Genomic DNA, 25863 nt, shown 5'->3' with positions numbered 1-25863 from the left:
AACTTTATGTAGAAGGCTGTACCTGCCACCTTCTTTGCAAACCTTATGTTCCATAGTATCTGTAGATTTGTTTCAGTTAACCACAGATGGTGGATCTTCTCTATGGAATTTTTTCTTCTTGTTCAAATGCATCTATTCTGAAAAATTGCCTTAAGTGTCTGTTACTGCATCTAAACCTAATTTACCAGTTCACTTTAGCAAGCTCTACTTTCAAGCTCTTCTTTAACTTTAAAGTTCAATTTTGAACTCATTCATCTCTTTCCTTAAACAGTGACCTGGGACACCTTCACCATGAGGCTTTAAATTAATCTTAGCTTCATAGAACACACTGTGGAAAGAAACATCTTGGAAATACTTTCTTAACATATTTACATCTCCATTGTCATCTAATTATACTATTTTATTAATATATTTAAGTATTACACTTACAGTGGTGAAGGTAGAAGTTCAGAGGTTTACCTAGTTGATTTCTGAGATGAAAAGGTTTTCTTACAATAGAGTTTGAGCCTTACAGTAGAGTTTGGGCTTTTATTCATTGAAATTTTGATAAATGAAATTTTTTTCTAAAGAGAATCAAAAAACTCATTGAAACATCCTTAAGTGCTTGACATGGTATACTCTGATTAGATACTGTACTTTCTCTCCAATGGAATTGAATAGATCCGATGAATTTGAAAATCTAGAGTAGAGGCTGAGATTAGGTCAGCCATGATCTGATGATCTTATTCAATGGTGGATAGGCTAGAGAGATCTACTCTCAATAAATAGTAAAGTAGTACTTAGCACTACTTATCTTGTATACAAATATATATATTTCTTTTTGTAATTTATAGTTTATTATTATGTATTGCAATGTGCAACTGCTGTAAAACAACAAATTTCACAACATATGCCAGTGATATTCAACCTGATTCTGATGCTCATAATGAAGCAAATTTGCGATATGTTTATGCCCTGACAAAAAAAAGTTTGTAGTGAATCATTGGCTTTGGAGGACTGAACAACATGCAGTAAATGACATGCATAGAAATCTTCAATAACTAACTGAGACTAATTCTTGAAATGAAACCCATGGTTTCACCTTCCAGTTGTTGTGTGTGCATGACTGGAAAGCTGGTGGGTAGGATGTTCTTTTCATTCAGCTAGTTCCGCACCTGAATCTGAATAACAGCATGCCTGATTTTGCTCACATTCAGTTGTGACTTGCAGCTAGCTGCAAGTTCCATGGCCTGACATTCATTGTTAGTTTGAGCACAAAGTTCCTGACATTCCAGCAGCACTTGGCTTTAAGCAACACCAACTAACTTTAAGTGGTGTTATTCACTCTTAAAATTAGACCCTGTTCATGAAGTCATAAAAAAGCACCACACATAGATTTTGCCAGCATTCTCCGATTCAGACCTCAGTCACACAAGTCCACATTTTATGTATCATGGTTTGGCATTTTATTAAAAGGACTCTTTAGTTGTACACGCTTACATATTGCTGAAGTTGGTGGCACCAGCACAGGAACAGCACTGGTTATCATGTTCCCATGGTCTCCCAACATCAAAATGCCACACCACATGTATCGCAATAACAGCTGAACTGATTCTGGCATTTTCAACCTGATCACTCGCATGGATATCTGTTTAACTAGAACAAAGTAGGCATTAAATCCCGCCTCCTCTCACCCATCCACCAATACTGACCGATTAACCTAACATCTGTTGTCAGGAGGTTACTAGAGCTTGTAATTAAGGATGGAGAAACAGAACATCTTAACTTTGGTGGATCAGAGACAGTCATCATTGACTTGTAAAAGAAAGGTCACATGAGACAAATCGAACCAATCTTTTACAAAAGTTAGTTAGTGGCCTGAGATATAGTCTTATGTGTTTTTGTATAGATTTAGACAGCATTTGAGGAATTCCCAGATAAGAGATTATTAAAATTGATCCTCAAGCAACTGAAAACAAATTAATGACCTGGTTAGCATATTAGGAAGTGATGATAAGAGGACCTATGCTGAGGTCCCCACTATTCAATATATAACATTAAAAAATTCAGATAATGTAAAGCCACATATTCAAGGTCTACCAGTGATGACAGTATTGTAACCAGGGTGGATAGAATATTAAAGAATAAAAGCAAGATGACAACAAATAGACTTCAAAGTGGGCAAATATATAGTCATTCACTTAGGACCTAAGTAGCCGAGTATTCAAAGCTCCTGTCAGATTACAAGAGAAATAGTGCAAGTCAGAACTCTTCTTTACAATGACCTATTACACTTGGAAGAAATATAGCATAACAGAAGCTCCATATATTGTTTGAGTAGTTAAAAGTTGAGGAATAATTACAGAATGCCTGGAATAAAAAAAATTAAGGAGTGACTTAAAGTTCTTGAGATATTAAGAATTGCTAATGGCCCTGGATGAGGGCTCAAGGGTCACAATCTCAGTATGCAATTGGACAGTCTTTAAATCAGAGTCATACTTCTCAGGAGTTATACTTGGGAACATTACACATAAATGCTGAAAGAAATGTGGACTTTGTTTTCACAGAGAAGTAGAAGAAAAGCAATTGTTAATTTCAGTTCTTAGATAACTAAAAATGTTGATGGAAGTGGGGGTTGCGGGGGGTTAAAACTGCTTATATGATGTAGGGTCACATATCAGCATTAACCTCATTAAATGATGCAGTTCATAGGCCTTCATTATAACTATCAAAACCCATATTGCATTTTAAAAATTGGGATCCAGGTTCAAGTTGAAGATAGCATATTGGATTTTAAATTTCAACTTATAATGTACCACAATATTTTATCCAATGCAACTGGCACTGTTAACAGTTCTGCTTTGTTAAACTTTTGGTTAGGTTATTACACTGCTGAACAAGCAAACCCTTTCAATGTACCAATTTTTTTTTTAAACCTGTTCTCAAAGATTAGTAGAGTTGAACTTCAAACTACCCAAAATAACTAAAACATTCCTATTGGAATTAGGCTTAGTTAGCATAATTTTCTAAATATTAATTAGTCTTCTTTATATATTACCTATAATTTTATTACTTAGGTTATCAGAATGAGAAGGATTTGAATGACATTTCTTATCAAAAACCTGGCCTAAAGTTTTAGTGCACCTAAAACAGTGCATCAGACAGGGTTTGCGACAGGGGGTGATGACACTTTGACCATCGGCTCCCACAATGCAAACTTAAAAGGACTGGGTGCAACTTCTGCTGTGGCTAGGAACATTTGAAATGAGTGGAGACACTGATGGTGAGGCATTGAGGAGAAAGAAAATGGAGCTTTATAAGTGTGGGAAGGGAGAGGCATTGAAGCCCTTTGCAGTGGTAAGTGGGAGATGGGAGCAGGGAAGAATCAGGGATTGTTCCATGAGTCAGGTAGTTTGGGGGCCTTCATCTGAAAGTTACAGAAAGGATACTGGGTGGAAAAGGCAGCTGCCAAAGATCAAGCCAAGCTTTACATCGTCAGGCTTGGGAATTAAGCGAGTGGTGAAGGCAAGCTTCTGAATTTCATGTCACCAGTGGACTCAGTGGACTGCAGGACTGGGACATTTAGGAGTAATGCGGATATGGAACTGAATTTAATTGGGGGGGTGGGGAAGGTGTGGAAAGTGTTGGTCACTATCTTGGGGTGGGTATGAAAGAAAATAAGGGACTCGAAGAAGTCCTAGTCCAATAATGCATTTGGAAGACCAGGTTTTCCAAGGATTAGCCCAATGGTTCCTCTCACAACAATGTGGTCTGAGTTCTCCCACAGTGCTCCAAAGGAAGTGGGAGTAAAAGAAAGGGAATAATGTTATGCTGGGCATCAGGATACAAAGATGACACATTTATGAAGTGCCAGGTTGAATTTCCAGAGTGATACAGATTGACCAGAGTCTGGTCATTATTGTGTTTCACTCAGGAAAGGAAAATGAATCTTCAATTGCATCAAGTTGCCAGAAAACACTATTGTGCAACTGAATTTCTAGGCACCTGTACTTTGTTTCATTAGACAAACAAAGTAGAAAAGCACTAAAGGTTTTCAAAAATGTTTTCATGGTATAAGAATACGGGTATAGGCAAATTACTTAAGAAAATAATCAAATGTCAAATATATTTCTTTCAGTAAACATATTTAGGATAATGCATCTAGAACTTGCCTCTTTCATATTATGAGTGTATTTTCAGTTCCTCAGGTATGATAAAATGGAAATTTGCAAGAAGCACAATTTCCAACATTACTCAATTTCCTTCTGGAAAATTGTGCTGTGAAAACAAAGTGCCTATGAGTTTATTTATATTAAAAATAAACATTTTCCTGAAATTCTGAGATAAAAGTTAAGATACATAAATCATAATTAGATTAAGCCCACTTCTGGGCAAAAAAATGTTTCTCTTTCCAAACACGCAAAGGCAATAAACCTAAATATACTCAATAAATAAAAATATACAGATGTACTTCAAAACAGTAGCAACTAAACTAAGGAACCCTGAAATCATGCGGTATAGAACCTTACTTATCCATGCTTTGATAGAAAATTGAACACAATTTTTAAATAGAGTAGATATCATGGCAAACAATAACAGCCATGTCATATAATAATTGCATTCATTAATGAATGAAAACAAACTGTATAAAAGTCCAAACTTAAAATAACTGCCTTTTTAGAAAAAGACAACAGTATAAAATTTGTTAATTTTCTTCACTGAATTCGATGTCTGTAACATTTATTCTAGAATGGGGCGTAGTCTGGCGGAAACATTACAGGAAGCGAACTCTCTGCAAATGATGCACAATGGCTCCATTTAAGTAACTTCATTACCTAAGTGAAAGAAAATACCAAATGTTACTGCATATTTGAATGACTATTGCTAAATCATTAACACACACTTTTAAAGTCAAATGTTACAATTACTCAGGGATATTAACTGTGATGAATTTTCAGCAAGCATATGTCTCTATGGCTTTGTCTATTATTACTAAATATAACATTAAAAGTGTATTTACAAATATCTTTTCCAGCCAGCTCGAGAGACACTTACAAGACAAGGGCTTCACATTAATATGTAAAATAATTTTTCTCAGATTCCTCCAATAATTCTTTTAAGAATCTATTGTTAGGGATTTCTGGGACATGTACTGAGAAAGAGGAGCTTGAACATCTTGCAGTGACAGGAAAAATTGATGGAAGAAAAACTTTCGGTCAACAGCGCAGGACACTCATGAGACACTTCAAGGGATGGACAGGCAAAAGTTTTGTAGAGCTTAATAGAACAACTCAGATTAAAGACCATGATAGCCCACATCATACAACACGTCACATAATAATGATGATGATTGTTAGGTTGATATCGATTGATTGGAAAAATTAAGTGGATTAGCTTATTCTGAATTTGATTGTCAAGTCCAACATTGTATCCTCATTGCCATATTCACAGAGCTCAGCAGCATATTAGATGGGAGCCAACCGCTTTAAGTTATTGTCAGAGAGTCACTTTTAGTAAGTAAACCCATGTCTGGGATATCCAACTCCAATAACTTTCCCACCAAGAACTTGGTTTTATTCCATCAGTTCAGATTATAAGTAGATTTGGTGGTGGCACAGTGGTACAGCTGGTAATGCTGCTACCTCACAGTTCCAGTGGTCCTGGTTTGTTCCTGACCTCCACTGTGGTCAAATGGAACACGTGCAATTCTTGTGACAGCAGGTTTTCTCCCAAATGCTTGGTTTCCTCACACGTCCAAAGATATGCTCATTGATTGGTTAATTGGTGTGTTTTTGTCTAAATATTTTTTAGATTTTAATAAATCTGCAGTGTTAATGTACTTTTTAAAAGTTTACATATTTTTAATAACATTTTTTAACTGTTTTAATTTTTTTTAAAATCATCTCTGATTTTCAGGGAGAGGACCTTAGGATGCACAGGCTGAGGTTTATTTATCTCACAGCCTGCTCCACTTGATAGGTTGTCTACAGATTTGGGCCTTTGAAGTCATTTGGAACCACAGGGAAACAGAAAGTAAATACAACCACAAAAATGGCAGTGCGGTGAGGGGATGGGGAAGGTAACAAAGGGTGTAGGCACAATCCAGCTCATTTACACAGTTGTTTCTCCACAGTGAAAGTAATAGTGAAACTCTGTATATAGGACATTTGTGTGCACCTGTGTGGGGATTGGGAGGGCACGGTGGGGCAAGGAGGGGCAGTGGTGAAGTTATGCTTCTGTGCATTCTGGAATCGAGCAGAGCTGTCAGATAAAGAATGATCAATTGTGTCAAGACCTTGATGGCCACACAAAATTCTGAATTGGCTCATCATTATACCAGTAACAATTCCTTGAATAATCTTGATCCCCAAGTTCAAGTAAATAGTTAAACTACTGGTAATTAAACAAATATTCATAGTTCATTAACGCAGTTTAATGCAATTCAAATCTGCGTTAAAAATCTGATAGATCATGGCCTCTTCTTTAATCTCAAGAGGTTTACATGAGCCATTAAAGTATATTTAATGGAGGGATTTCAACCTTCTTAAATAATTAAATGTGGAGTTATAACTGGAAAAGTCACCACTCTACTTTTAACTACTCTGCTCTTTCAATTTTGTTTCTGTTGAAGAAACTTTAGTGTCCCATTGCAACATAATGTTTTAATTCCACAGAACAACAAGTTGTAAGAAAAAGTTCGAAACACTCAACAAGTCAGGCAGCGAGGAAGAGGAAATGCTGAAATTATAAGTCTGCTTCTGCTTTGTTATAGATTTCAAACATCTTAAGTTTTTTTTGATTTTTATTACATAAATTACATCTTACCTGAATACAATTTTTCCAGTTTTCCTTATTTGGTTTATCTTCTAGAAGTTTCATTGCAAATTTGAGAGCACGACCATACATTTTGTTCACTAATGCATGCTTGTATGCAAAAGTTAAAACCTATTAAAGTGCATCATAGAAAAGGATGAGACAAATGAGATAAAGGATGATGTATCCACAACAAATTACCACGTATATCCTTATTTAGAACAGAAGAACTCTCAGGTGATCCCTGTATTATGGACAGGTTGAGTTTATTAAAGCTACCAGAATAGTAATTTTCTAAAAAAAAAACCCCTTTTGCCCCATTACATCCCTTATCATAACTGGAGTTGTGTTCTTACAAGATGCTTCTCCTCTCAACAGTAATGAATACCACAGCTGTTGGTTCATGACACTTTGTTGTTCTCCTTCCTTTGTTCTTTCCCCTGCCACAAGGGGGTGGGTCTCTCTCCTTCCCCCTGACACAAGACTGAATTGAGACAATGGTCAAAATTGTGAAATCTGCTACATAATCTCCAGTGATGAGGTTACAGAGTACCTGCAGGCATATGACAAGATAGGCAAAACTCAGCATGGATTCCTTAAAGGAAAATCCTGCCTGACAAACCTATTACAATTTTTTGAGGAAATTACCAGTAGGCTAGACAAGGGAGATGTAGTGGATGTTGTACATTTGGATTTTCAGAAGGCCTTTGACAAGGTGCCACACATGAGGCTACTTAACAAGATAAGAGCCCATGAAATTACGGGAAAGTTACATACGTGGATAGAGCGTTGGCTGATTGGCAGGAAACAAAGAGTGGCAATAAAGGGATCCTATTCTGGTTGGCTGCTGGTTAGCAGTGGTGTTCCACAGGAGTCCGTGTTGGGGCCGCTTCTTTTTAGATTGTACATCAATGATTTGGATTATGGAATAGATGGCTTTGTGGCTAAGTTTGCTGACGATACGAAGATAGGTGGAGGGGCCAGTAGTGCTGAGGAAACAGAGAGTCTGCAGAGAGACTTGGATAAATTGGAAGAATGGGCAAAGAAGTGGCAAATGAAATACAATGTTGGAAAGTATATGGTTATGCACTTTGGCAGAAGTAATAAATGGGCAGACTATTATTTAAATGGGGAAAGAATTCAAAGTTCTGAGATGCAATGGGACTTGGGAGTCCTTGTACAGGATACCCTTAGGTTAACCTCCAGGTTGAGTCGGTAGTGAAGAAGGCGAATGCAATGTTGGCATTCATTTCTAGAGGAATAGAGTATAAGAGCAGGGATGTGATGTTGAAGCTCTATAAGGCACTGGTGAGACCTCACTTGGAGTACTGTGGGCAGTTTTGGTCTCCTTATTTAAGAAAGGATGTGCTGACATTGGAGAGGGTACAGAGAAGATTTACTAGAATGATTCCGGGAATGAGAGGGTTAACATATGAGGAACATTTGTCCGCTCTTGGACGGTGTTCCTCGGAGTTTAGAAGAATGAGGGGAGACCTTATAGAAACATTTCCAATGTTGAAAGGCATGGACAGAGTGGATGTGGCAAAGTTGTTTCCCATGATGGGGGAGTCTAGTACGAGAGGGCATGACTTCAGGATTGAAGGGCGCCCATTCAGAACAGAAATGCGAAGAAATTTTTTTAGCCAGAGGGTGGTGAATCTATCGAATTTGTTGCCACGGACAGCAGTGGAGGCCAAGTCATTGGGTGCATTTAAGGCAGAGATTGATAGGTATCTGAGTAGCCAGGGCATCAAAGGTTATGGTGAAAAGGCGGAGGAGTGGGACTAAATGGGAGAATGGATCAACTCATGATAAAATGGCGGAGCAGACTCGATGGGCCGAATGGCCGACTTCTGCTCCTTTGTCTTATGGTCTTGTGTGTGATCAGATGACTGAGGGCTTGAGTTCTTACCTGAATAAACATTCCAATTTGATAAGATTAATGAAACAATTAGGATGAAATATATGCACCATCAATGTTGAGCCTAATGAAATGCAATTCTTAAATAAAATAGTGAAGGTATGTGATAAGATCCAAAGAATGTCTTTTGGAAAAGAAAATACTGCCTGGACATTAGCAGTTAATAAAGTGCGAGTGCACCAAGTTAGAAAGTCATATCTGAGAGTTTAAGCAAACACGTGGTCTGTTGGAAAACAATTATGACTTGGCAGAGTGAGCGAAGAAGTTAACTGATCAATTGGGAAAGAAAAGTGAAATGTGTGATAAACAACAAAAATAGTATGATAGAAAAAAGTCCGAAATGCAAATTTTTGTATTAACTGGATGAGTGAAAAACAATGTAAGTGTAATTCAATTGAAGTATGTTGTACGGGACTAAGAAGCAAACTGAAGTAGTATGAGAAAGTCCTGCAGGGACCTCAAGTGAGTGATCCTGCCAGTGACGCTTCTCCCTGGGAAACAGCTCATCCGTTGGGCAGTCCTCCAAGACAGCAGCACCCTCCAAACTCCGAGAAATTACAGCATGGACAAATGCACTCTACAGCAGCCTCTAGAGCATTAAGTGAGGATGACAGTGATGAAACAATAGGATTGGCAGCTATGTCACGGTTTTTGCTCCAATAAAGACCAAGGACATGAGACACACAGGAGTGAATATAGAACCTATGAAAGGAGATAGATGGCTTTCTGTTAACCACCTGAACCAGAAAAGATTGATACATGGTCCAAAAAAAGGAAGTTTGAAGACTTGGGCTGAGCTTTAATGTACTAAGAACATATATAAACTTCACCCATGAAGGAATCCAAATTTTGGCTACGATGTTGTCTTCTCAGCAAATTAGGCAGTTAAATCGTAGAGATGACAATATGAGAGATTATAAACAAAATATACAAGGTGGTTGGAATGCTATTAAGATGTGGTTGGAAGACCAGGTCCCAATACAGACTGATTGGAGGAAGATGGCTGATTGCAAGCAAAATATTTCTGAGGGTGTTTCTGAATATCAGTAGCGCTACTGGGCAACATGTTTACATTTATCAGGAGTTCTGACAATAAATGAAGCTAACATAGAGGACTCTACATATGGTCCCCTGAAATTAACACTTATGGATGCCTTGAAATTGGATGTTGCTAAAACAGTGAAGCTGACAAAAAAAAGAGAATTGGAGTGAAGTTGGTGTTTCATACAGTGAGCTAGTGCAAGCCACCAAACACAGGTTTCCCCCGCCATCCGAAGGTAGAGCATTCCTATGAAACGGTTCGTAAGTCGAAATGTCATAAAGCGAAGAAGCAATTACCATTTATTTATATGGGAAAATTTTGTGAGCATTCGCAGACCCAAAAATAACCTACCAAATCATGCCAAATAACACATAAAACCTAAAATAACAGTAACATATAGTAAAAGCAGGAATGATATGATAAATACACAGCCTATATAAAGTAGAAATACTTTTCCACAATCATTACTGCACTGTTCCCCCAGCGAAAATCTCACACAAGTGCCGTCGGCAGAAAATCTCACGCAAGCGCTGTTGGCAAAAACACGGTGTAAGCACTCTCCAGTAACCTTTAAGCTATGAAGCTGCCAAACCATACCAAATAACACGTAAAAATACACAGCCTATATAAAGTAGAAATAATGTATGTACAGTGTAGTATCACTTACCGGAATTGGTTCAGCGCCGAGCACACTGATGATGGTGTGTTAGACTGAGTCGTCGCAGGTTTGGGTGGTGCAGTGGCCCCCACCCTTCAGGCCGCCGACTGATATATTGCCGCGAAGCATGCAGGGGTGCAGCGGTAGCCCAGAGGCACACAGCACATCTTTAAGAAAAAAGGCGAAATAAACATGCTAATTAATTAGGTGCCGCCTGACACGTAATTAACTAGCATGTTTATTTCGGCTTTTTTCCTAAAGATGTGCTGTGTGTCTCCCGGCTACTGCTGCCTCCTCCACGAACTGGTATCTGTCCGCGGCCTGGGTGTTGGGGTGGTGGGACACCAGGGTGTCATCTTGTCGGCTGTTTCCATTAGAGCAGGCAGCTCATCTTCTCCTATGACTGCCCGCCTCGACATCGAAGGTCGAGGTTTGTCGTCTGCTGTGGCTGATGTGGAAGGCTTGCTTGACTGCTGAGCCTCGCGCATTTTTCTATCATACAGTTCTTTGTAAACTCGCAAATCATCCTGCAAATATCCCCTAAACCGACGCACCCTTTCAAAATTAAAGTCGTACTTTATCATTGCAGTGAAAATCTCACGCAGTTGCTTCACGTTCGGTTTGTTACTGCATTCGGTTTCGATTGTTATCCTTTCTTCTTCCAATTGCATCAGCTCTTCATCTATCAGTTCTTGGTCATGGGATGCCAAAACCTCTTCAACATCATCTTCATCAGCTTCCACAAGCCCCACTTTGTCCTTGCTTCGTTCACCACGATCGAAACGCTTAATTATGTCTAGTTTTACGCTAAGTGTAACACCCTTATGAGCTCTTTTAGGCTTTTCTGATACCATAGAACTCATCTCGCGAACGGCTGCTCACAGGCACGTGTTTAAGCAATGCCAGCTAGAATGCAGTTCTGAATCTGGGGGGAGAGCGGCTGCTCGGGGCGTGCGCTGCCTTTTATCGCGCGCTGATTTTTTATCGCGCTGCTTTTTTTTCGTAACAGTGAAAACACCTTCTGAAAGCGAAAACAGGGAACTAATGTAGGTCTTTCGTAACAGTGAGATTTCGTAAAGCGAACGTTCAAAAAGCAGGGGACACCTGTAAGTAGAATGAGATATCAACATCTGAATATGATCGTTGTAGGTGGGTCAGTTACCTGTTGATCAATAGCCACTGACCATGGGACAACAGCCATTTCTTGTTAGTCAACAGCCACAGTTGCTGCAGGCAAGTCAACAGTCAATACCCACTAACCTACAGGAAAAGTAGGACTGGAATTCAGCATGTGTATCATAGTAATCTGAGCCACACCTCTATGATAAGAAAGGGCATTAGGCTAGAAGTTATTGGCATAGGAAAAAAGCTGGACAACAGAAACAAGCTCAACAAGTTCAATCCCCTACCTTGCAAAAGTCAGGAGATTCTAGTTTGATGACATGATTTCAACAAGCTGTGTTAGATACAACAGATATATATCTGCCTTATACTTATTCAGCATGTTAGCCTTTCATCAGCAACTACCTTGGCAAACTCAATGAATTTCTCTGATGCTTTGTGATCAGCAGATGCTTTATCACCACAAATCTTTAAAAAAAATGCTGTGCCTTTTCTTGAAGTTCTGCAACCAGCCTGCTGAATATTCACAATTACATACAATTTTTCATTTCCGCATGATAGTCCTGTGCTTGCTTCATGATCAGCATACCTTTAAGCAGCATATGTTCACCCCATCACTGACGAATCCATTCTTTCAATACACAGGTCAGATCTTAAATTTTCGCTTTGTGCAGCATTTTTCTATTTTTCAGTAACTTCTGTTCATTACATATGTGAGGTCACTTCTCAGAACTGTCTGTGATATGCAGAGACCTGCGCATCACCTGGGGACCTTCCCAGTGCCTTGTGGAATTTTCAGTTTGTGATGTCATGTCAGCACTCAAACAAATTTTCAGATTTCAGAGGTTTTTGGATAAGGGGTACTCAACCTATATATACACATGCATAGACACACACAATGCAATACTGTACAAAAGTCTTAGGCACCTATAGAGTGCTATAAAAAGTATTCACTCCTCTTGGCAGTTTTCATGTTTTATTGTTTTACAACATTGAATCGCAGTGGATCTAATTTGGCTTTTTTTAAAAAACACTGATCAACAGAAAAAGACTCTTTTGTGTCAAAGTGAAAGCAGACCTCTACAACATGAGCTAAATTAATTACAAATATAAAATAATTGATTTCATAAACATTCACCCCTTCAACTCAGTTTTAGTAGATGCACCTTTGGCAGCAAGTACAGCCTTGAGTCTGTGTGGATAGGTCTCTATCAGTCTACAATTTTCCCCCATTCTTTTTTACAAAACAGCTCCAGCTCTGTCAGATTGTACAGGGATCGTGAGTGAACAGCCTTTTTCCAAGTCCAGCCACAAACTCTCAATTGGAATGAGGTCTGGACTCTGACTTGACCACTCGAGGTCATTAACTTTGCTGTTTTTAAGTCTTCCTGTGTAGCTTTGGCTTTATGCTTGGGGTCACTGTCTTGCTGGAAAACAAAGCTTCTCCCAAGTCGCAGTTCTCTCGCAGACTGCATCAGGTTTTCCTCCAGAATTTCCCTGTATTTTGCTGCATTCATTTTATCCTCTACCTTCACAAGCCTTCCAGGGCCTGCTGCAGTGAAGCATCCCCACAACATGATTCAGCCGCCACTGTGCTTCATGGTAGAGATGGTGTGTTTTTGATGATGTGCAGTGTTTGGCTTATGCCAAACATAGTGTTTAGACTGATGGCCAAAAAGCTCAATTTTGGTTTCATTAGACCATAGAACCCTCTTCCAACTGACTTCAGAATCTCCCACATGCCTTCTGGCAAACTCCCGCTGAGATTTCACCTGAGTGTTTTTTCAACAGAGGCTTTCTCTTTGTCTTTCTCCCATAAAGCTGTGACTGGTGAAGCACCCGGGCAACAGTTGTTGTATGCGCAGTCTTTCCCATCTCAGCCACTGAAGCTTGTAACTCCTCCAGAGTTGTCTTAGGTACCTTCCAGATACAGGTGTAGTTTTACTACAATCAATTGAAACGCCTTGACTGCACATGGTGATATCCATTTAACTAATTCTGTGACTTCTAAAACCAACTGGCTGTACCAGTGATGATTTGGTGTGTCAAATTAATGGGGGTGAATACTTCCACAATCAGTTATTTTGTGTTTTATATTTGTAATTAATTTAGATCACTTTGTAGAGATCTGTTTTCACTTTGACACCAAAGAGTTTTTTTTCTGCTGATCAATGTCAAAAAAGCCAAATTAAATCCACTGTGATTCAATGTTGTAAAACAACAAACATGAAAAATTCTGGGGGGAGGGGGTTGCACTGAATATAGCTAGGGAGCCTAAGATTATACAGTACTTTAGTAATCTTATGTAATGCATAGTACTGGTGCTGCAAAAATATATTTTTCATGACAGTGAGGGATGGTAAACCTGATTCTGATATGGGTGTCTATTACGGACTGAAAGTGGGAAGGGGGCAGCGAGAGGGGAATCATGGTTAGGAAAAACGGTAGGGAGAGGAGAGAGAGTGGGAAGCACCAGAGAGACATTTTGTAATGATCAATAAAACAATTGTTTGGAATCAAATGACCTTGCCCGCTGTCTCAAGGCTGGGTGGGTTTGCAACTGTATATATCACACACACACGTGCTGAATTCTTATTGGACACAGAAGCTGAGCTAGATCTATTGCCCAAAGGTGTAAAATACCATTGACTAATATCTGTAAATGTGCACATGGTGCAGGAAGACAGAGAATTACACTAATCAAAAGCAAACCAGTTGAGGGACAACTTGGCCCTCACCTACGAGACATACAATCCTGGGTAGGAAATATCTTCCAACCTCTTCTTGGAATGGAAGTCTTGTTAACTTTAAACTCTGTCCTTGAGCTTGTGGAGGGTAAATTCATGTGGAATCTCATGCAGTTGGCCAAACCTGAATTAACCAATTATCCCACATGGTTGAAAGACTGTGGCCTGCTGGAAATGAATCCTGTTAATTTATGGGTAAGATGCCACCTTGTACTAAGCAGTACCCTCTGAGCAGAGCATCTATGAAAGGCATTTTACCTATTGTCAACCAGCCGGAGGAGCAAGGGACTCTTGTTAAAACTCAGTCTGTCAAAGGGTCAAGTCTGACCTGTTAAGAAAGGAAATGGTACCTGGAGACAGTGGATTACAGGGTTGCTAGTCAATGTATTGATAAGCTCACCCCTTTAGTGGCCAATCCATCAGCAATTTTCAATGCCCTGAAGACATCACACAAGTGGTTTACGGTCATTGATATGGCCAATGGATTCTAGTCAGTACCACTGGCGCCTGAATGCCAACTGTCGTGACTTTCGCAGTTGATGGTCAATATACCAGCGACAAGGTGACCACAAGAGCTCCACAACAGTCTCACTGTCTATCACATGGCTTTCAGACAACATCTGAGGAACTTACCAGCCATTGATTCGACACCATACAATATGTGGATGATGTCCTGATTGCATCCGAAGCTGCAGACCAGCATGAACATGATGTGCTTTATTTGCTCGATTATCTATCCTCCAAAGGTCACAAAGCAAATCTAGACAAGGCACAATTGTAACAAGTAGTAGTAGTAATTTACTTGGGACAGAAAATTTCCCAAGGTAAATATGAAATCACTGAGAGTCGTGCAAAAGCCATTAAGTCAGCAAAACCACCTACAGCAGTCCAGCAGCTCCAATCATTTCTGGGATAGTGTAACTATAACAGGGTCAATTCGTAAGCTGAAATTGCTCAAACACTAAACAATCTGCTGAAGGACAGTAAGCACTCTGATGACCTAGTGGCTCTTAATGAAGACCGACTGCAAGTGTCTCAAACTTTAAAGGTGACATTGTGTATTGCACCTGCACAGGAATCCCTGATACGGGTAAATCATATACCCTGTATGTCAACAACAAACATGGCTACATGATGGCAGTCTTAACTCAAGAACATAGAGACCAAGAGTATCCTGTTGGTTATTACTCTGCCAAATAGTTAATGTAACATTAGTATTGGGTCCATGTCCATGAGCAGTGGAGGCAACTTATATGACAGTCATAGTTGTTTCTAGCAGTGATCAATGTTTGGTGTAAACACTAAGTGTACACTTCACTAACTATGAATAGGGCCTCTCAAGTAACAGCCACCTGGTGGTCCAAATGGTCTACTGTTCTTGAGTCACTTAATATCATCATTCAGTAAGTGACTGTAGTCAATCCAGCTGCACTGTTACTGTTGGACATGCAAGGCTATGATGACCATGACTGTGCTGCACAATAATATACAAGGACTGAAATTATTACTCTATTGAACCCAGATCTGATTCTGTACATCAATGGCTTCTCAATGATTGAGAAAGGAATTTGAATAGCTGGGTGGGCTGTTATTTCTGAAACTGAAGTGCTGACATCAGCAAGCATGGTTCCTGGTAGCTCTGTGCAACAGACAGAACTGAAAGGCCTGACTGAAGCCTGTAGGGTGGCAAAGGAAAAGGAGCTAATACCTACACTGATTCTCAATATGCATTTGGAGTGGCTCATAATTTTTTGAAACTTATGGAGACAAAGGGGATTTGTTATGACTGCAGGATCCCCAGTCAAAAATGGCCAACTTGAGCAAGAATGGATGCCAGAAATGGCTGTATTAAAATGTAAAAGCCACTCCAAATTGGCTACAATGGAAAGCCTCGGAAATGCATTCACGGATGAAGTTGTGAAAAAGGCAGCATGGGAAGGAGTAAAAGTAGTAAAAAAAAAAGACAAAGAATTAAAAGGAGTACTGGGAATGTATGCAGTGAACCCAGCAACGGAAGTTATGGAAATGAAGTTGGATTGTATCACAGACGAACATATAAGATATTCAAGAGATGTAAGCTCAATGCTGCAACCAGGAAAAGTGGTTCTGGAAGGAGAATGGTGGGAAGTTAAACAGTGATGGAGTATGCAGACATGACACAAGCCATAGACTAATAGCTCCAACTACATTGCTTTCGTATTTGGCACAGCACATTGGAGTGCAAAGGATGATTAATGGATTCTCACAATGGTGGTGGAATCCAAAGTTTAGGGCACAAGCTCAACAAATGTTTGAAAGATGCAAGATATGCCAGGAAACAAATCCTGGTGCAGCAAAAAAGCTACTACAATTAAGTATGCCTGTCCCACCCGATCCATCATTATACATACAATTGGACGACATTACTTTGCCAAAGTGTCAAGGATATCAGACGCACTGGTAACAATGGACAAGGTTTCAAGATGGGTGGACGCAATTCTAGCAAGGGAAGCCACTACTCAATGGGGATTGCTATGTCAATTCAACTCTGACCAAGATACACATTTTACTGAGAATGCTTGCTAGGAATTATGTCGACTGATGAATATTGTATGGTCTTTTCATTGTCCACATCATCCAGAGTCATCAGGACAGGTTAAACAAATGAATAGAATCTAACAACAACTGACTTGAGTATTATCAAGAACACGTACTATGGCCTATGGTTCTTCATATGGTCTTCTGTAGTATCAGAGGAACCCCAAACAGGAAAACTAAACTAAGTCCATTCGAAGTAGTAACAGATGTCACTACTGGGAGCTCTTGATCTCAGAGAGGCTGGCAGTCAGTTTAGTATTGTGTGAAATTAACCCATACTGTACAGTCTGCTTCCCAACAGGATTCTGCTGCGAGAAGTGACCCAACAGGAGGAGTAACACACTGCTTCCTGATGAGTGGGTCCTGATTAAGAAACTGCATAAGGAACCATTGAGCTCAATGGGACTGTCCTTATCAAGTGCTGTTATTTATTAACTCAGTGGTGAAAGTAGAAGGTAAAAGTAAATGCATACACATTAGTCACTGCAAGTGCGCTAAAGTGGTATCCAACAAGGATAACAAACACTGGCTAATGTGCTGGTAACCTCTGACTCAGTGCCTTTGCTGCTGGGCTACAGTGAGCAAATGACTAACTAGCCAGGAGACTTCAAACAGAGTTGATAGCTACTGGACATTATGATGTTAATTCTATCATTATTTGTCATATTTTTGCCAATTTTTCCTACTCCAAATGTGCCAAATGAGTTGACTCATAACGTATACTTGCAGGTATTGAAAGAATTTGCTGATACTGTTAATGCCTCCAGCTGTTGGGCATGTCAATAAAGAAATCACACACTCAGAAGAAGTCACTATGCGCAAGATGGTTTTTCAAAGTTGAATGGCATTAGATCTTTTCCTAGCAGTTAGGGAGGGAACATTCGCAGTTATAGGCGAGTTGTGTTGTACTTGCATACCTGAGGAGTTTGAAGACATAACTGATTTGGTTGATCATATACGTAAAGAAACAGCTTAAATACATCAATCTGGGATTTCTTTGATTGGATTCAATTAAGTCTAGGAAGCTGGGGTTCCTCAATATTATGAGTTCTAGTATTTGTCCCGATTCGCCCTGTCATAATTAGACAATTCGAGTGGTTCTACCCCCTCCCCCCCCATTATCCTCTTGCTCTTGATGTTTGTATAGAATGACTTGGGAATCTCTTTAATCTAATTTGACAAAGGACTTTTCGTGGACTCCCCCGGCTTTCCTAAATCCCTTCTGAGTAATTTATTTATTCACTTGGGGGTGCAGTTAGGTAACAGGCCCTTCTGGCCCAATGAGCCTACACTGCCCAATTATGTCCATATGACTAATTAACCTGCAGGCAGTTCACTAAACTACTACTTCCCCTCCTCTTCCTTTTATATGTACTTCTACTACTATCTGAGTGTGATTGAAGCCTGCAATTCACATTTTTGGTAACTTGTTTTTGGGCTAACTGAGCGAACCGGCACTCTTGCTGTCTCCGAGGGAATTCGGAGTGGTTGAGAGTGAGGCTGGGAATGGAGTGTGCAGCCTAATGGCGGAGCACGAACCCACGATCAGCTCTATTACTCGCTGTCGAGCAAGATTGAAATTGACAAGGACGAGAGCAGAAGGTCAGTGAGTGTTCAGTGCTGTCTGGCTCACTTGACCGGTCTCCCTCCCTCTCGCTTGCTGCTGCCAGAGGAAGGTGCAAGAGTCTTGGGTCTTGGGCAAAGTTTGATTGGTGCAACTTGTGTATTGGACTCATGTTTTTTTAAGAGGACTCTATAGTTCATGTTACATGTGTTTCTGGTTTTTGGTTACTCTTTTTTTAAAATTGCTATTTTGCACGATTTTGATCGGACTGGCTCTGCAGCCAACCATCCACAAAAACCTAAATTGAACTGAACTGAATAAACTGAACATTCCTAGACTGTTACAAGAACTCTGCGGTTTGATGTTTAAGATTCTTTGTGTTACACGCTTGTGTCTTTGCTGTTTGTGCAATTCCTTCTTTTTTTTCCCCCACATGTTGGGTGTTTGATGTTTTCTCTGAGTGGGTTCCATGGTGATTCTTTGCTCTCAGGGGTGTATACTGCATACATACTTTGATAATAAATATACTTTGAATCTTTTAACCTATACATCTTTGGAATGTAGGAGGAAACCTGCAGTCATGGGCAAAAGGCATAAATTCCTTACAGAGTGCTGCAGGATTGAACCTGCGTTGCAACAGTGTTATGCCAACTGCCAAACTACTTGCACTTTCTCATTTGCAGACCCCAGTCAGCTCAGGTTGGCAACATCTCCTCTCTATTTGCACAGGTGCACCACAAGGCTGTGTGCTTAGCCCCCAGCACTACTCACTTTATATCTATGAATGTGAGGGGAGGTGAAGGGTCGGGTTAGTGTGGGGTGAGGAGAGTGAGAGGGGGCCGTGGGATGAGGGAGGAAGAGGTGAAGGCGTGAAGGCATGAGGGAGTAAGGCGGTGCTGTGAGGGGCTGCAAGGGAGTGAGAAAGCAGGTATGTTCAAACCTCACTGGCAGACTGGGGTTGAAAAGTAGCTTTCTGGCTGAAGATTTCAAACAGAGTTCATTGGCCTAGAATATGACGCCAGCCAATGAGAACTGAGATCATATAGCAATAGGTGGACAGCTTGCATTGGATCTTAGGAACACTGAATAATTTGTTTGTAAAGATTTGAAAAGACATTTGTAAACTTAGGAAAATTCACTTGCAGGCAAGTACAGAAAATGAATTGAAAGGTGATACCAAGAGCAAGGCATAGCCCAGCAGGATTGTCAAAACCAAAGGATTAAATTTGTAAACCAGTTATAGCATGATTTGTTTTACACAGGGATCTCCAAGGTTTTAGCTTGTCGCTCTCAGGTAAAAGCACTTGGAATAAATAATGGACAGTGATCAAACACTTTATCCGGAAAGGCTTTCCACTCAGTGGCCACTTTATTAGGTACAAGAAGCAATTAATAAAGTGGTCACCGAGTGTTATTTTTTTTACATTCATAGTTTTCTGCTGCTGTAGCCCTTTCACTTCAAGGTTTGATGTGTTGTGTTCAAAGATGCTCTTCTGTACACCACTGTTGTAACACGTGGTTATTGTGTTACTGTCACCGTCATGACAACTTGATGCAGTCTGGCCATTCTCCTCTGACCTCTCTCATTAGCAAAGGCAGTTTTCACCCATAGAACTGTCACTCACTGGATGTTTTCTGTATCATTCTCTGTAAACTCTGGAGACTGATGTGTGTGAAAATCTCAGGAGATCAGCAGGTTCTGAGAGACTCAAACCACTGTGTTTGGCACCAAAAATTATTCCACAGTCACAGTCACTTAGGTCATATTTCTTCCCCATTCTGATGTTTGGTTTGAACAACAACTGAGCCTCTTGGCCATGTCTGCATGCTTTTCTGCATGGAGATGCTGCCAGGTATTTCATTAGATATTTGCATTAATGAGCAGGTGTACCTTAATAAAGTGGCCACTGAGTGCAGTTTGCTATCATAATATTATTCAATAAAAATAAATTTACCTTAGAATCAGTAAGATCTGTCCATTTAAGTATCTCCCAAAAGGTTTCAGACAAGCTTTTGAAGGTGCCTTTGGGATCATCTCCTGTGCTGTCTATTTCTTCTGATGCTGCACCATCTTGTGAATGGAACTGAAGAAACATATCAGCCAATGCACAGCCCTTTCGGCATAAAGCATCGATCAGTGACGATTTCTGTCTTTCCATGTCACTAAACACAAGAACAGAATGACCTCCATAACAAAGTGACATAAGGATTTCAGCTTAGCAAGAAATCATACATTTTGAATAATTTCTCAAAAGGTTAATTCAAGCATCATGCGATAAGAATTTTTCTTTGTTGGAATACCCAATTTTACAAGTACAGCAAAAAAAAATCCTTTAACAACTCAGATATCAAAGCTGTCAGGTTATTTAGTTAATAACTACTATAGCTTTGAATCCATTTTTTCAGGAAACCTCTGTCAAACAAATATTCCAAAAGTTAATTTCTACAAGCCCATTGTCATTAATAGAATGTAAAACTTAAATGGAACATAAATTATTTATTCTTAAGTTTTAAGTCATGAATCGGTAGCAGTAAATCAGTAAATACGGTTTTAAAACCCGACAACATTATGAGAAAAATTTAAGGATATATTGCACATCATAAATATACAAAATTTGGCCTGGGAAATAAATGACCGAGGCTGCACAGATAATTAATTTCTAATTTCTTCTGTACATTAAGCAATGAAAGTAGAGACAGTATTTAACTACGCACCTCTTGACAGTAGCTGCTTCAGGTCTGGGATCAGTCTTCATAGCTAGATGAATCGCTAATGTAGTCTGATCAATATGAGATATGACATGGTCTGCTGCTTCCACTATTGCATCCATTCTTTTAATTAGTTCCTAAATGAAAGTTAGAATCTTATAGCAAATTTGATGCCAAAACAAGTAGCACATGACTGAAGGAAATCCCTTATCATTCATTACATGGCAGATGGAGAACAAGGTAAGAGGTAGAGAAAACAGAAACTCAACAAAGATGGATGGGTTAGTGGTGATTACCACTAGTAAATTCAGTTAAAAGGACTGACATGGAGATCATCTTTAAGAGGGAAGTAGGAAAGTTTGAAGAGTTTCAGAACCAGAACATCTGAAAGCTTTGATACCAATAGAACAGCTGGAAAGCATAAAAGGTCACAGCAGAAAGCTACAGCACATAGAAACACATAAAAAAAAATAGTAAGAAGCTGCATATGAATGAAGTGGGCTTGTGGAAGGTTTGAACACAAATCCAAGAATTTTTAATGCATTCGGTTGGGGCAAGAGGGGCAGTATTTTTTTTTGCACATCAACCTTGTCATGAAAGATGGACACAACCTCACAACCTACCCTGTTATGATCTTTCACTTTATTGTCTACCTGCACTGAACTCTCTGTAGTGTTATACTTTGTTTTGCAATCTGTTATTGATTTACTTTCTGGTACCTCAATGCACAGTGATCTGTATGAACAGAATGCAAGGCGAATTTTCACTGGATCTCAGTATAGGTGACAGTAATAAACCAATTCAAAATATGTAACTGGGAAAACACGCATCTGAAACTGTAAAGGTTCACTATGACCTTGGCAGCTACCATTCCCCTACTTTGATGTCACAGTTATCAGTTCAGCAGTTGAGTGTTTTCATCTACAGACTTCAAAAAAGCAGTCACAACCATCTGGCTTTCCTGAACTGCACCCTAAATTTGCTCTGCACAATGCATCCTCTTAGGAATTCTTTTCCTCTACAATGTCCATGTTCTAGCACCTAGTCCTGCTCTGCACAGATTCTTCACTCTCTCAGTCATATTCAGCTCTCAAAGGTTGGGTTTTCAACAGGCTTGTGCAGGTGATTAAAATTAAGACATAGATCCTCAGCACCTGTCACACCACCATACTGAAACTATTTAAACTTTAGTCCAGTACGTCAAGCAATAACATATCTAACTGCACTTTTTTCAGAGGAAATCATCCAGGAACTAGTCTGGCCATACTTCATGATCTCTTGGTGATGTGGTACAGCGTTCATCATTTTAATGTGAAGTATTATCAGTGGCAATAATAGCACAGCTGGTAGAGCCATTACCTCATAAAACCAGAGAAGCCGGCTCAATCCTGACCTTAGGTGATGCATATGTAAGTTTACACAATCTCTGATTGGGTTTCCTCCAGGTGCTCCTCCTATTCCCTCCCATGTAAGATGGACACAGACGTCATCTGTGTAAGGTTAATAAATTAACTGGCGAATGCAAGTTGTCCTACGTGTGTTAGTGAATGGTATAATCTGGGGAGAATTGACAGAATGAAGGGAGAACGGGATTAATGTAGACCTAGTGAAAACGGGTGGTTGATGGTCTCAAAGAAGCCAGAGTATTTGGGGGGAGCCACATGCAGTCAAGGGAGAATGCGCAAATTCTACATAGGTAGCACTGGAATTTGTGATTAAATCTATGATCTGTGCCTATAAAAAACATTCAGCTGCATCTCACCTTTTCATTGTCTAACTGATGTAGTCTTGCAACATGCAGAGGAAGATAGGTAGGGTAAGACTCTTTCAATTCTTCATAAAATGTATTCCTGTCCAATCTGCAAACAAATAAACTTCTTCATTTGATGAAACAGAGATAATTTCTCACAATCTTATAGCAATAACAACATTCCCAAGTAAGTACTGTTCCGGACAATCTCTGAAAAGCAATGAAAATGGCAAGGAAAATGAATCTCAGGGTTGTATATGGTGACATACATAGAACAAAGAACCATAGAACACTACAGCACAGAAAACAGGCCATTTGGCCCTTCTAGTCTTGTGCCGAAACTTTATTCCACTAGTCCCATTGACCTGCACCCAGTCCACAGCCCTCCAGACCTCTCCCATCCATGTATCTATCCAATTTATTCTTAAAACTTAAGAGTGAGCCCGCATTTACCACATCAGATGGCAGCTCGTTCCACACTTCCACCACTCTCCGAGTGAAGAAGTTCCCCTAAACTAGTGGTCACCAAGCTTTTTAAGCCCAAGATCACCTACCTCGACCTCAGTGAAAGGCAAGATCTACCTACTAAATTGTTTAGAGAAAAAACAGCTCAGATTGTACTTCCAATTTGAGGCCTTTTATTTGGGCGAATTGTATTTGAATAACACAAAATACTTTTGTCAAACTTTCAAATTAATTCAAACAAGAAAACACTGTAACTAGCATATCAAACAGGCCATAGCTGTTTTTCTTTAAGAATATTACAATACTTCACACCTTTAATTCTAAGTTTCATTATTTAATTTCATTTCAACACGAAAAATAAATAAATAAATAAAAATTGACTGTTGTACGCAGTGTGATGACTGAGGCTGAATACTTTCTGCTAGTTCCCTGAAACTTGGCTCATAACTACAGACAGCCAGTCTGAGACAGTCTGTGAGGTGTAGGGTTGCCAACTGTTCCGTATTCCCCCCGTTAAGGTAGAGCGTTCCTATGAAACCTTTCATGCCGAAATGCTTTACGCTGAAGAAATTACCATTAATTTATATGGAAAAAAATTTTGAGTGTTCCCAGACCCAAAAAAAACCTACCAAATCATACCAAATAACACATAAAGCCTAAAATAACACTAACATATAGTAAAAGCAGGAATGAGATGATAAATACACAGCCTATATAAAGTAGAAATAATGACGATTAAGCCAAAGCCAATTCGTGGAGTAAAAAAATCGGCACATACGCGCATGCGCACACAGGTGCCCGCGCAAGGTTTCATGGTCATGGTAGTCTTTCTCGGGGTAAACACAAATGTCCTGGGATTTGACTGCTACACTTGTCCCTTATTTGGAAGTGAGAAAGTTGGCAACCCTAGTGAGGTGTCTGTCAGTAAGTCAGCTCCTGTACTTAGATTTAATAAGTTTCATCTGTGAAAATGCAATTTCACATAGATAAGTTGACCCGAAGTAGGCACTGACTTTTAGTGGTATAAAACTAATGCGCGCACCGCGCTGTGCTCGGCTCCATCTGTAGTAATTGCCACCAGTTTATGAATGGGGATGTCATTTTCACGGACATATTTTTTTAAACTCATTGTAAATATCCTCACCTCTCCTTTCCTTTTAATTGCAAAAGAGTGAGGAAGTCCTCCTTTGTTGTAAAATCCTGGAAAGCCATTCTGACAAATACAACATACTGAGCTGTTTGCATTACATCCAGGGATTCATCAAGCTGTAGTGAAAAATATCCACGTCCTCCGACAATGACTCTACCCTCCTTGTCACTGTTGCAGGGCCAAGCAGTGTATTATGTATTGCGGTTGTGATGCCGTTTTTGTTTTTAAAGTCATTAAGGAGCTGGTGGTAGATCTGAGGAGAGCTAAGGTACCGGTGACCCCTGTTTCCATCCAGGGGGTCAGTGTGGACATGGTGGAGGATTACAAATACCTGGGGATACGAACTGACAATAAACTGGACTGGTCAAAGAACACTGAGGCTGTCTACAAGAAGGGTCAGAACTGTCTCTATATCCTGAGGAGACTGAGGTCCTTTAACATCTGCCGGACGATGTTCTACGAGTCTGCGGTGGCCAGTGCTATCATGTTTGCTGTTGCGTGCTGGGGCAGCAGGCTGACGGTAGCAGACACCAACAGAATCAACAAACTTATTCATAAGGCCAGTGATGTTGTGGGGATGGAACTGGACTCTCTGACGGTGGTGTCTGAAAAGAGGATGCTGTCTAAGTTGCATGCCATCTTGGTCAATGTCTCCCATCCACTACATAATGTACTGGGTGGGCACAGGAGTACATTCAGCCAGAGACTCATTCCTCCAAGATGCAGCACAGAGCATCATAGGAAGTCATTCCTGCCTATGGCCATCAAACTTTACAACTCCTTCCTTGGAGGGTCAGACACGCTGTGCTGATAGGATGGTCCTCGACTTATTTCATAATTTACTGGCATAATTTACATATTACTATTTATTATTTATGGTGCAACTGTAACGAAAACCAATTCCCCCCTGGGATCAATAAAGTACGACTATGACATTAAAAACAGTCTCTGTGGTAATGACCATTGCTTCCTTGAATAAATCGCCATCTGTAAAAAGCTTCCTGCTGTGTTTAGCCAAAAGGTGACTTCAATAGCAGCCTTATTTTGAGCAGTATGTTTTGTGGAAAACGATTGCTGGGCCTTCAACCCCGATTTCAGCTCAACTTTCCAGGCACGAATTGTACTCTTTGGGGGGTAGGTATCTTTAAATTTCTGGTGTTTGGTGTTACGGTGCTGCTCCAGATTCCCTCTTTTAGTCAGTGCTTGTGTTTGGTGGCTCAACATACATACACACTTGTCTTTCACCAAGGTAAATAGAAATTCCTCTTCCCATTCTGGATGGAATTTGTATCTTTTTGCCTTCTTTCGTGGAGCCTCCGCCACGCTATCAGGATATCACGAGCAATTGCTGATTGCGTCACCTCTG

At 39.9% G+C, this 25863-nt stretch overlaps 1 protein-coding gene across 6 annotated transcripts in view; it reads right to left on the bottom strand.

Moving 5' to 3' along the window:
* Positions 1–1437: 1437 nt before the first annotated feature.
* Positions 1438–25863, bottom strand: part of tpp2 (tripeptidyl peptidase 2) — a 142453-nt gene continuing 118027 nt past the window's right edge. For 4 of the 6 annotated variants that reach the window (XM_063053767.1, XM_063053769.1, XM_063053771.1 and 1 more), the window contains 5 exons: positions 22895–22991; positions 21139–21269; positions 20379–20586; positions 6805–6924; positions 1438–4814 (listed from right to left, as the gene is read on the bottom strand). In XM_063053767.1, the coding sequence (XP_062909837.1) occupies positions 4725–4814; positions 6805–6924; positions 20379–20586; positions 21139–21269; positions 22895–22991 (646 nt within the window). In that variant the 3' untranslated portion in view covers positions 1438–4724. The other 2 variants (XR_010018677.1, XM_063053770.1) reach the window with 2 other exon arrangements.

The sequence above is a fragment of the Mobula hypostoma genome, chromosome 7, assembly GCF_963921235.1.
Source record: "Mobula hypostoma chromosome 7, sMobHyp1.1, whole genome shotgun sequence".
Taxonomy (NCBI): Eukaryota; Metazoa; Chordata; class Chondrichthyes; order Myliobatiformes; family Myliobatidae; genus Mobula; species Mobula hypostoma.
This window is presented reverse-complemented; position numbering and strand designations above follow the sequence as displayed.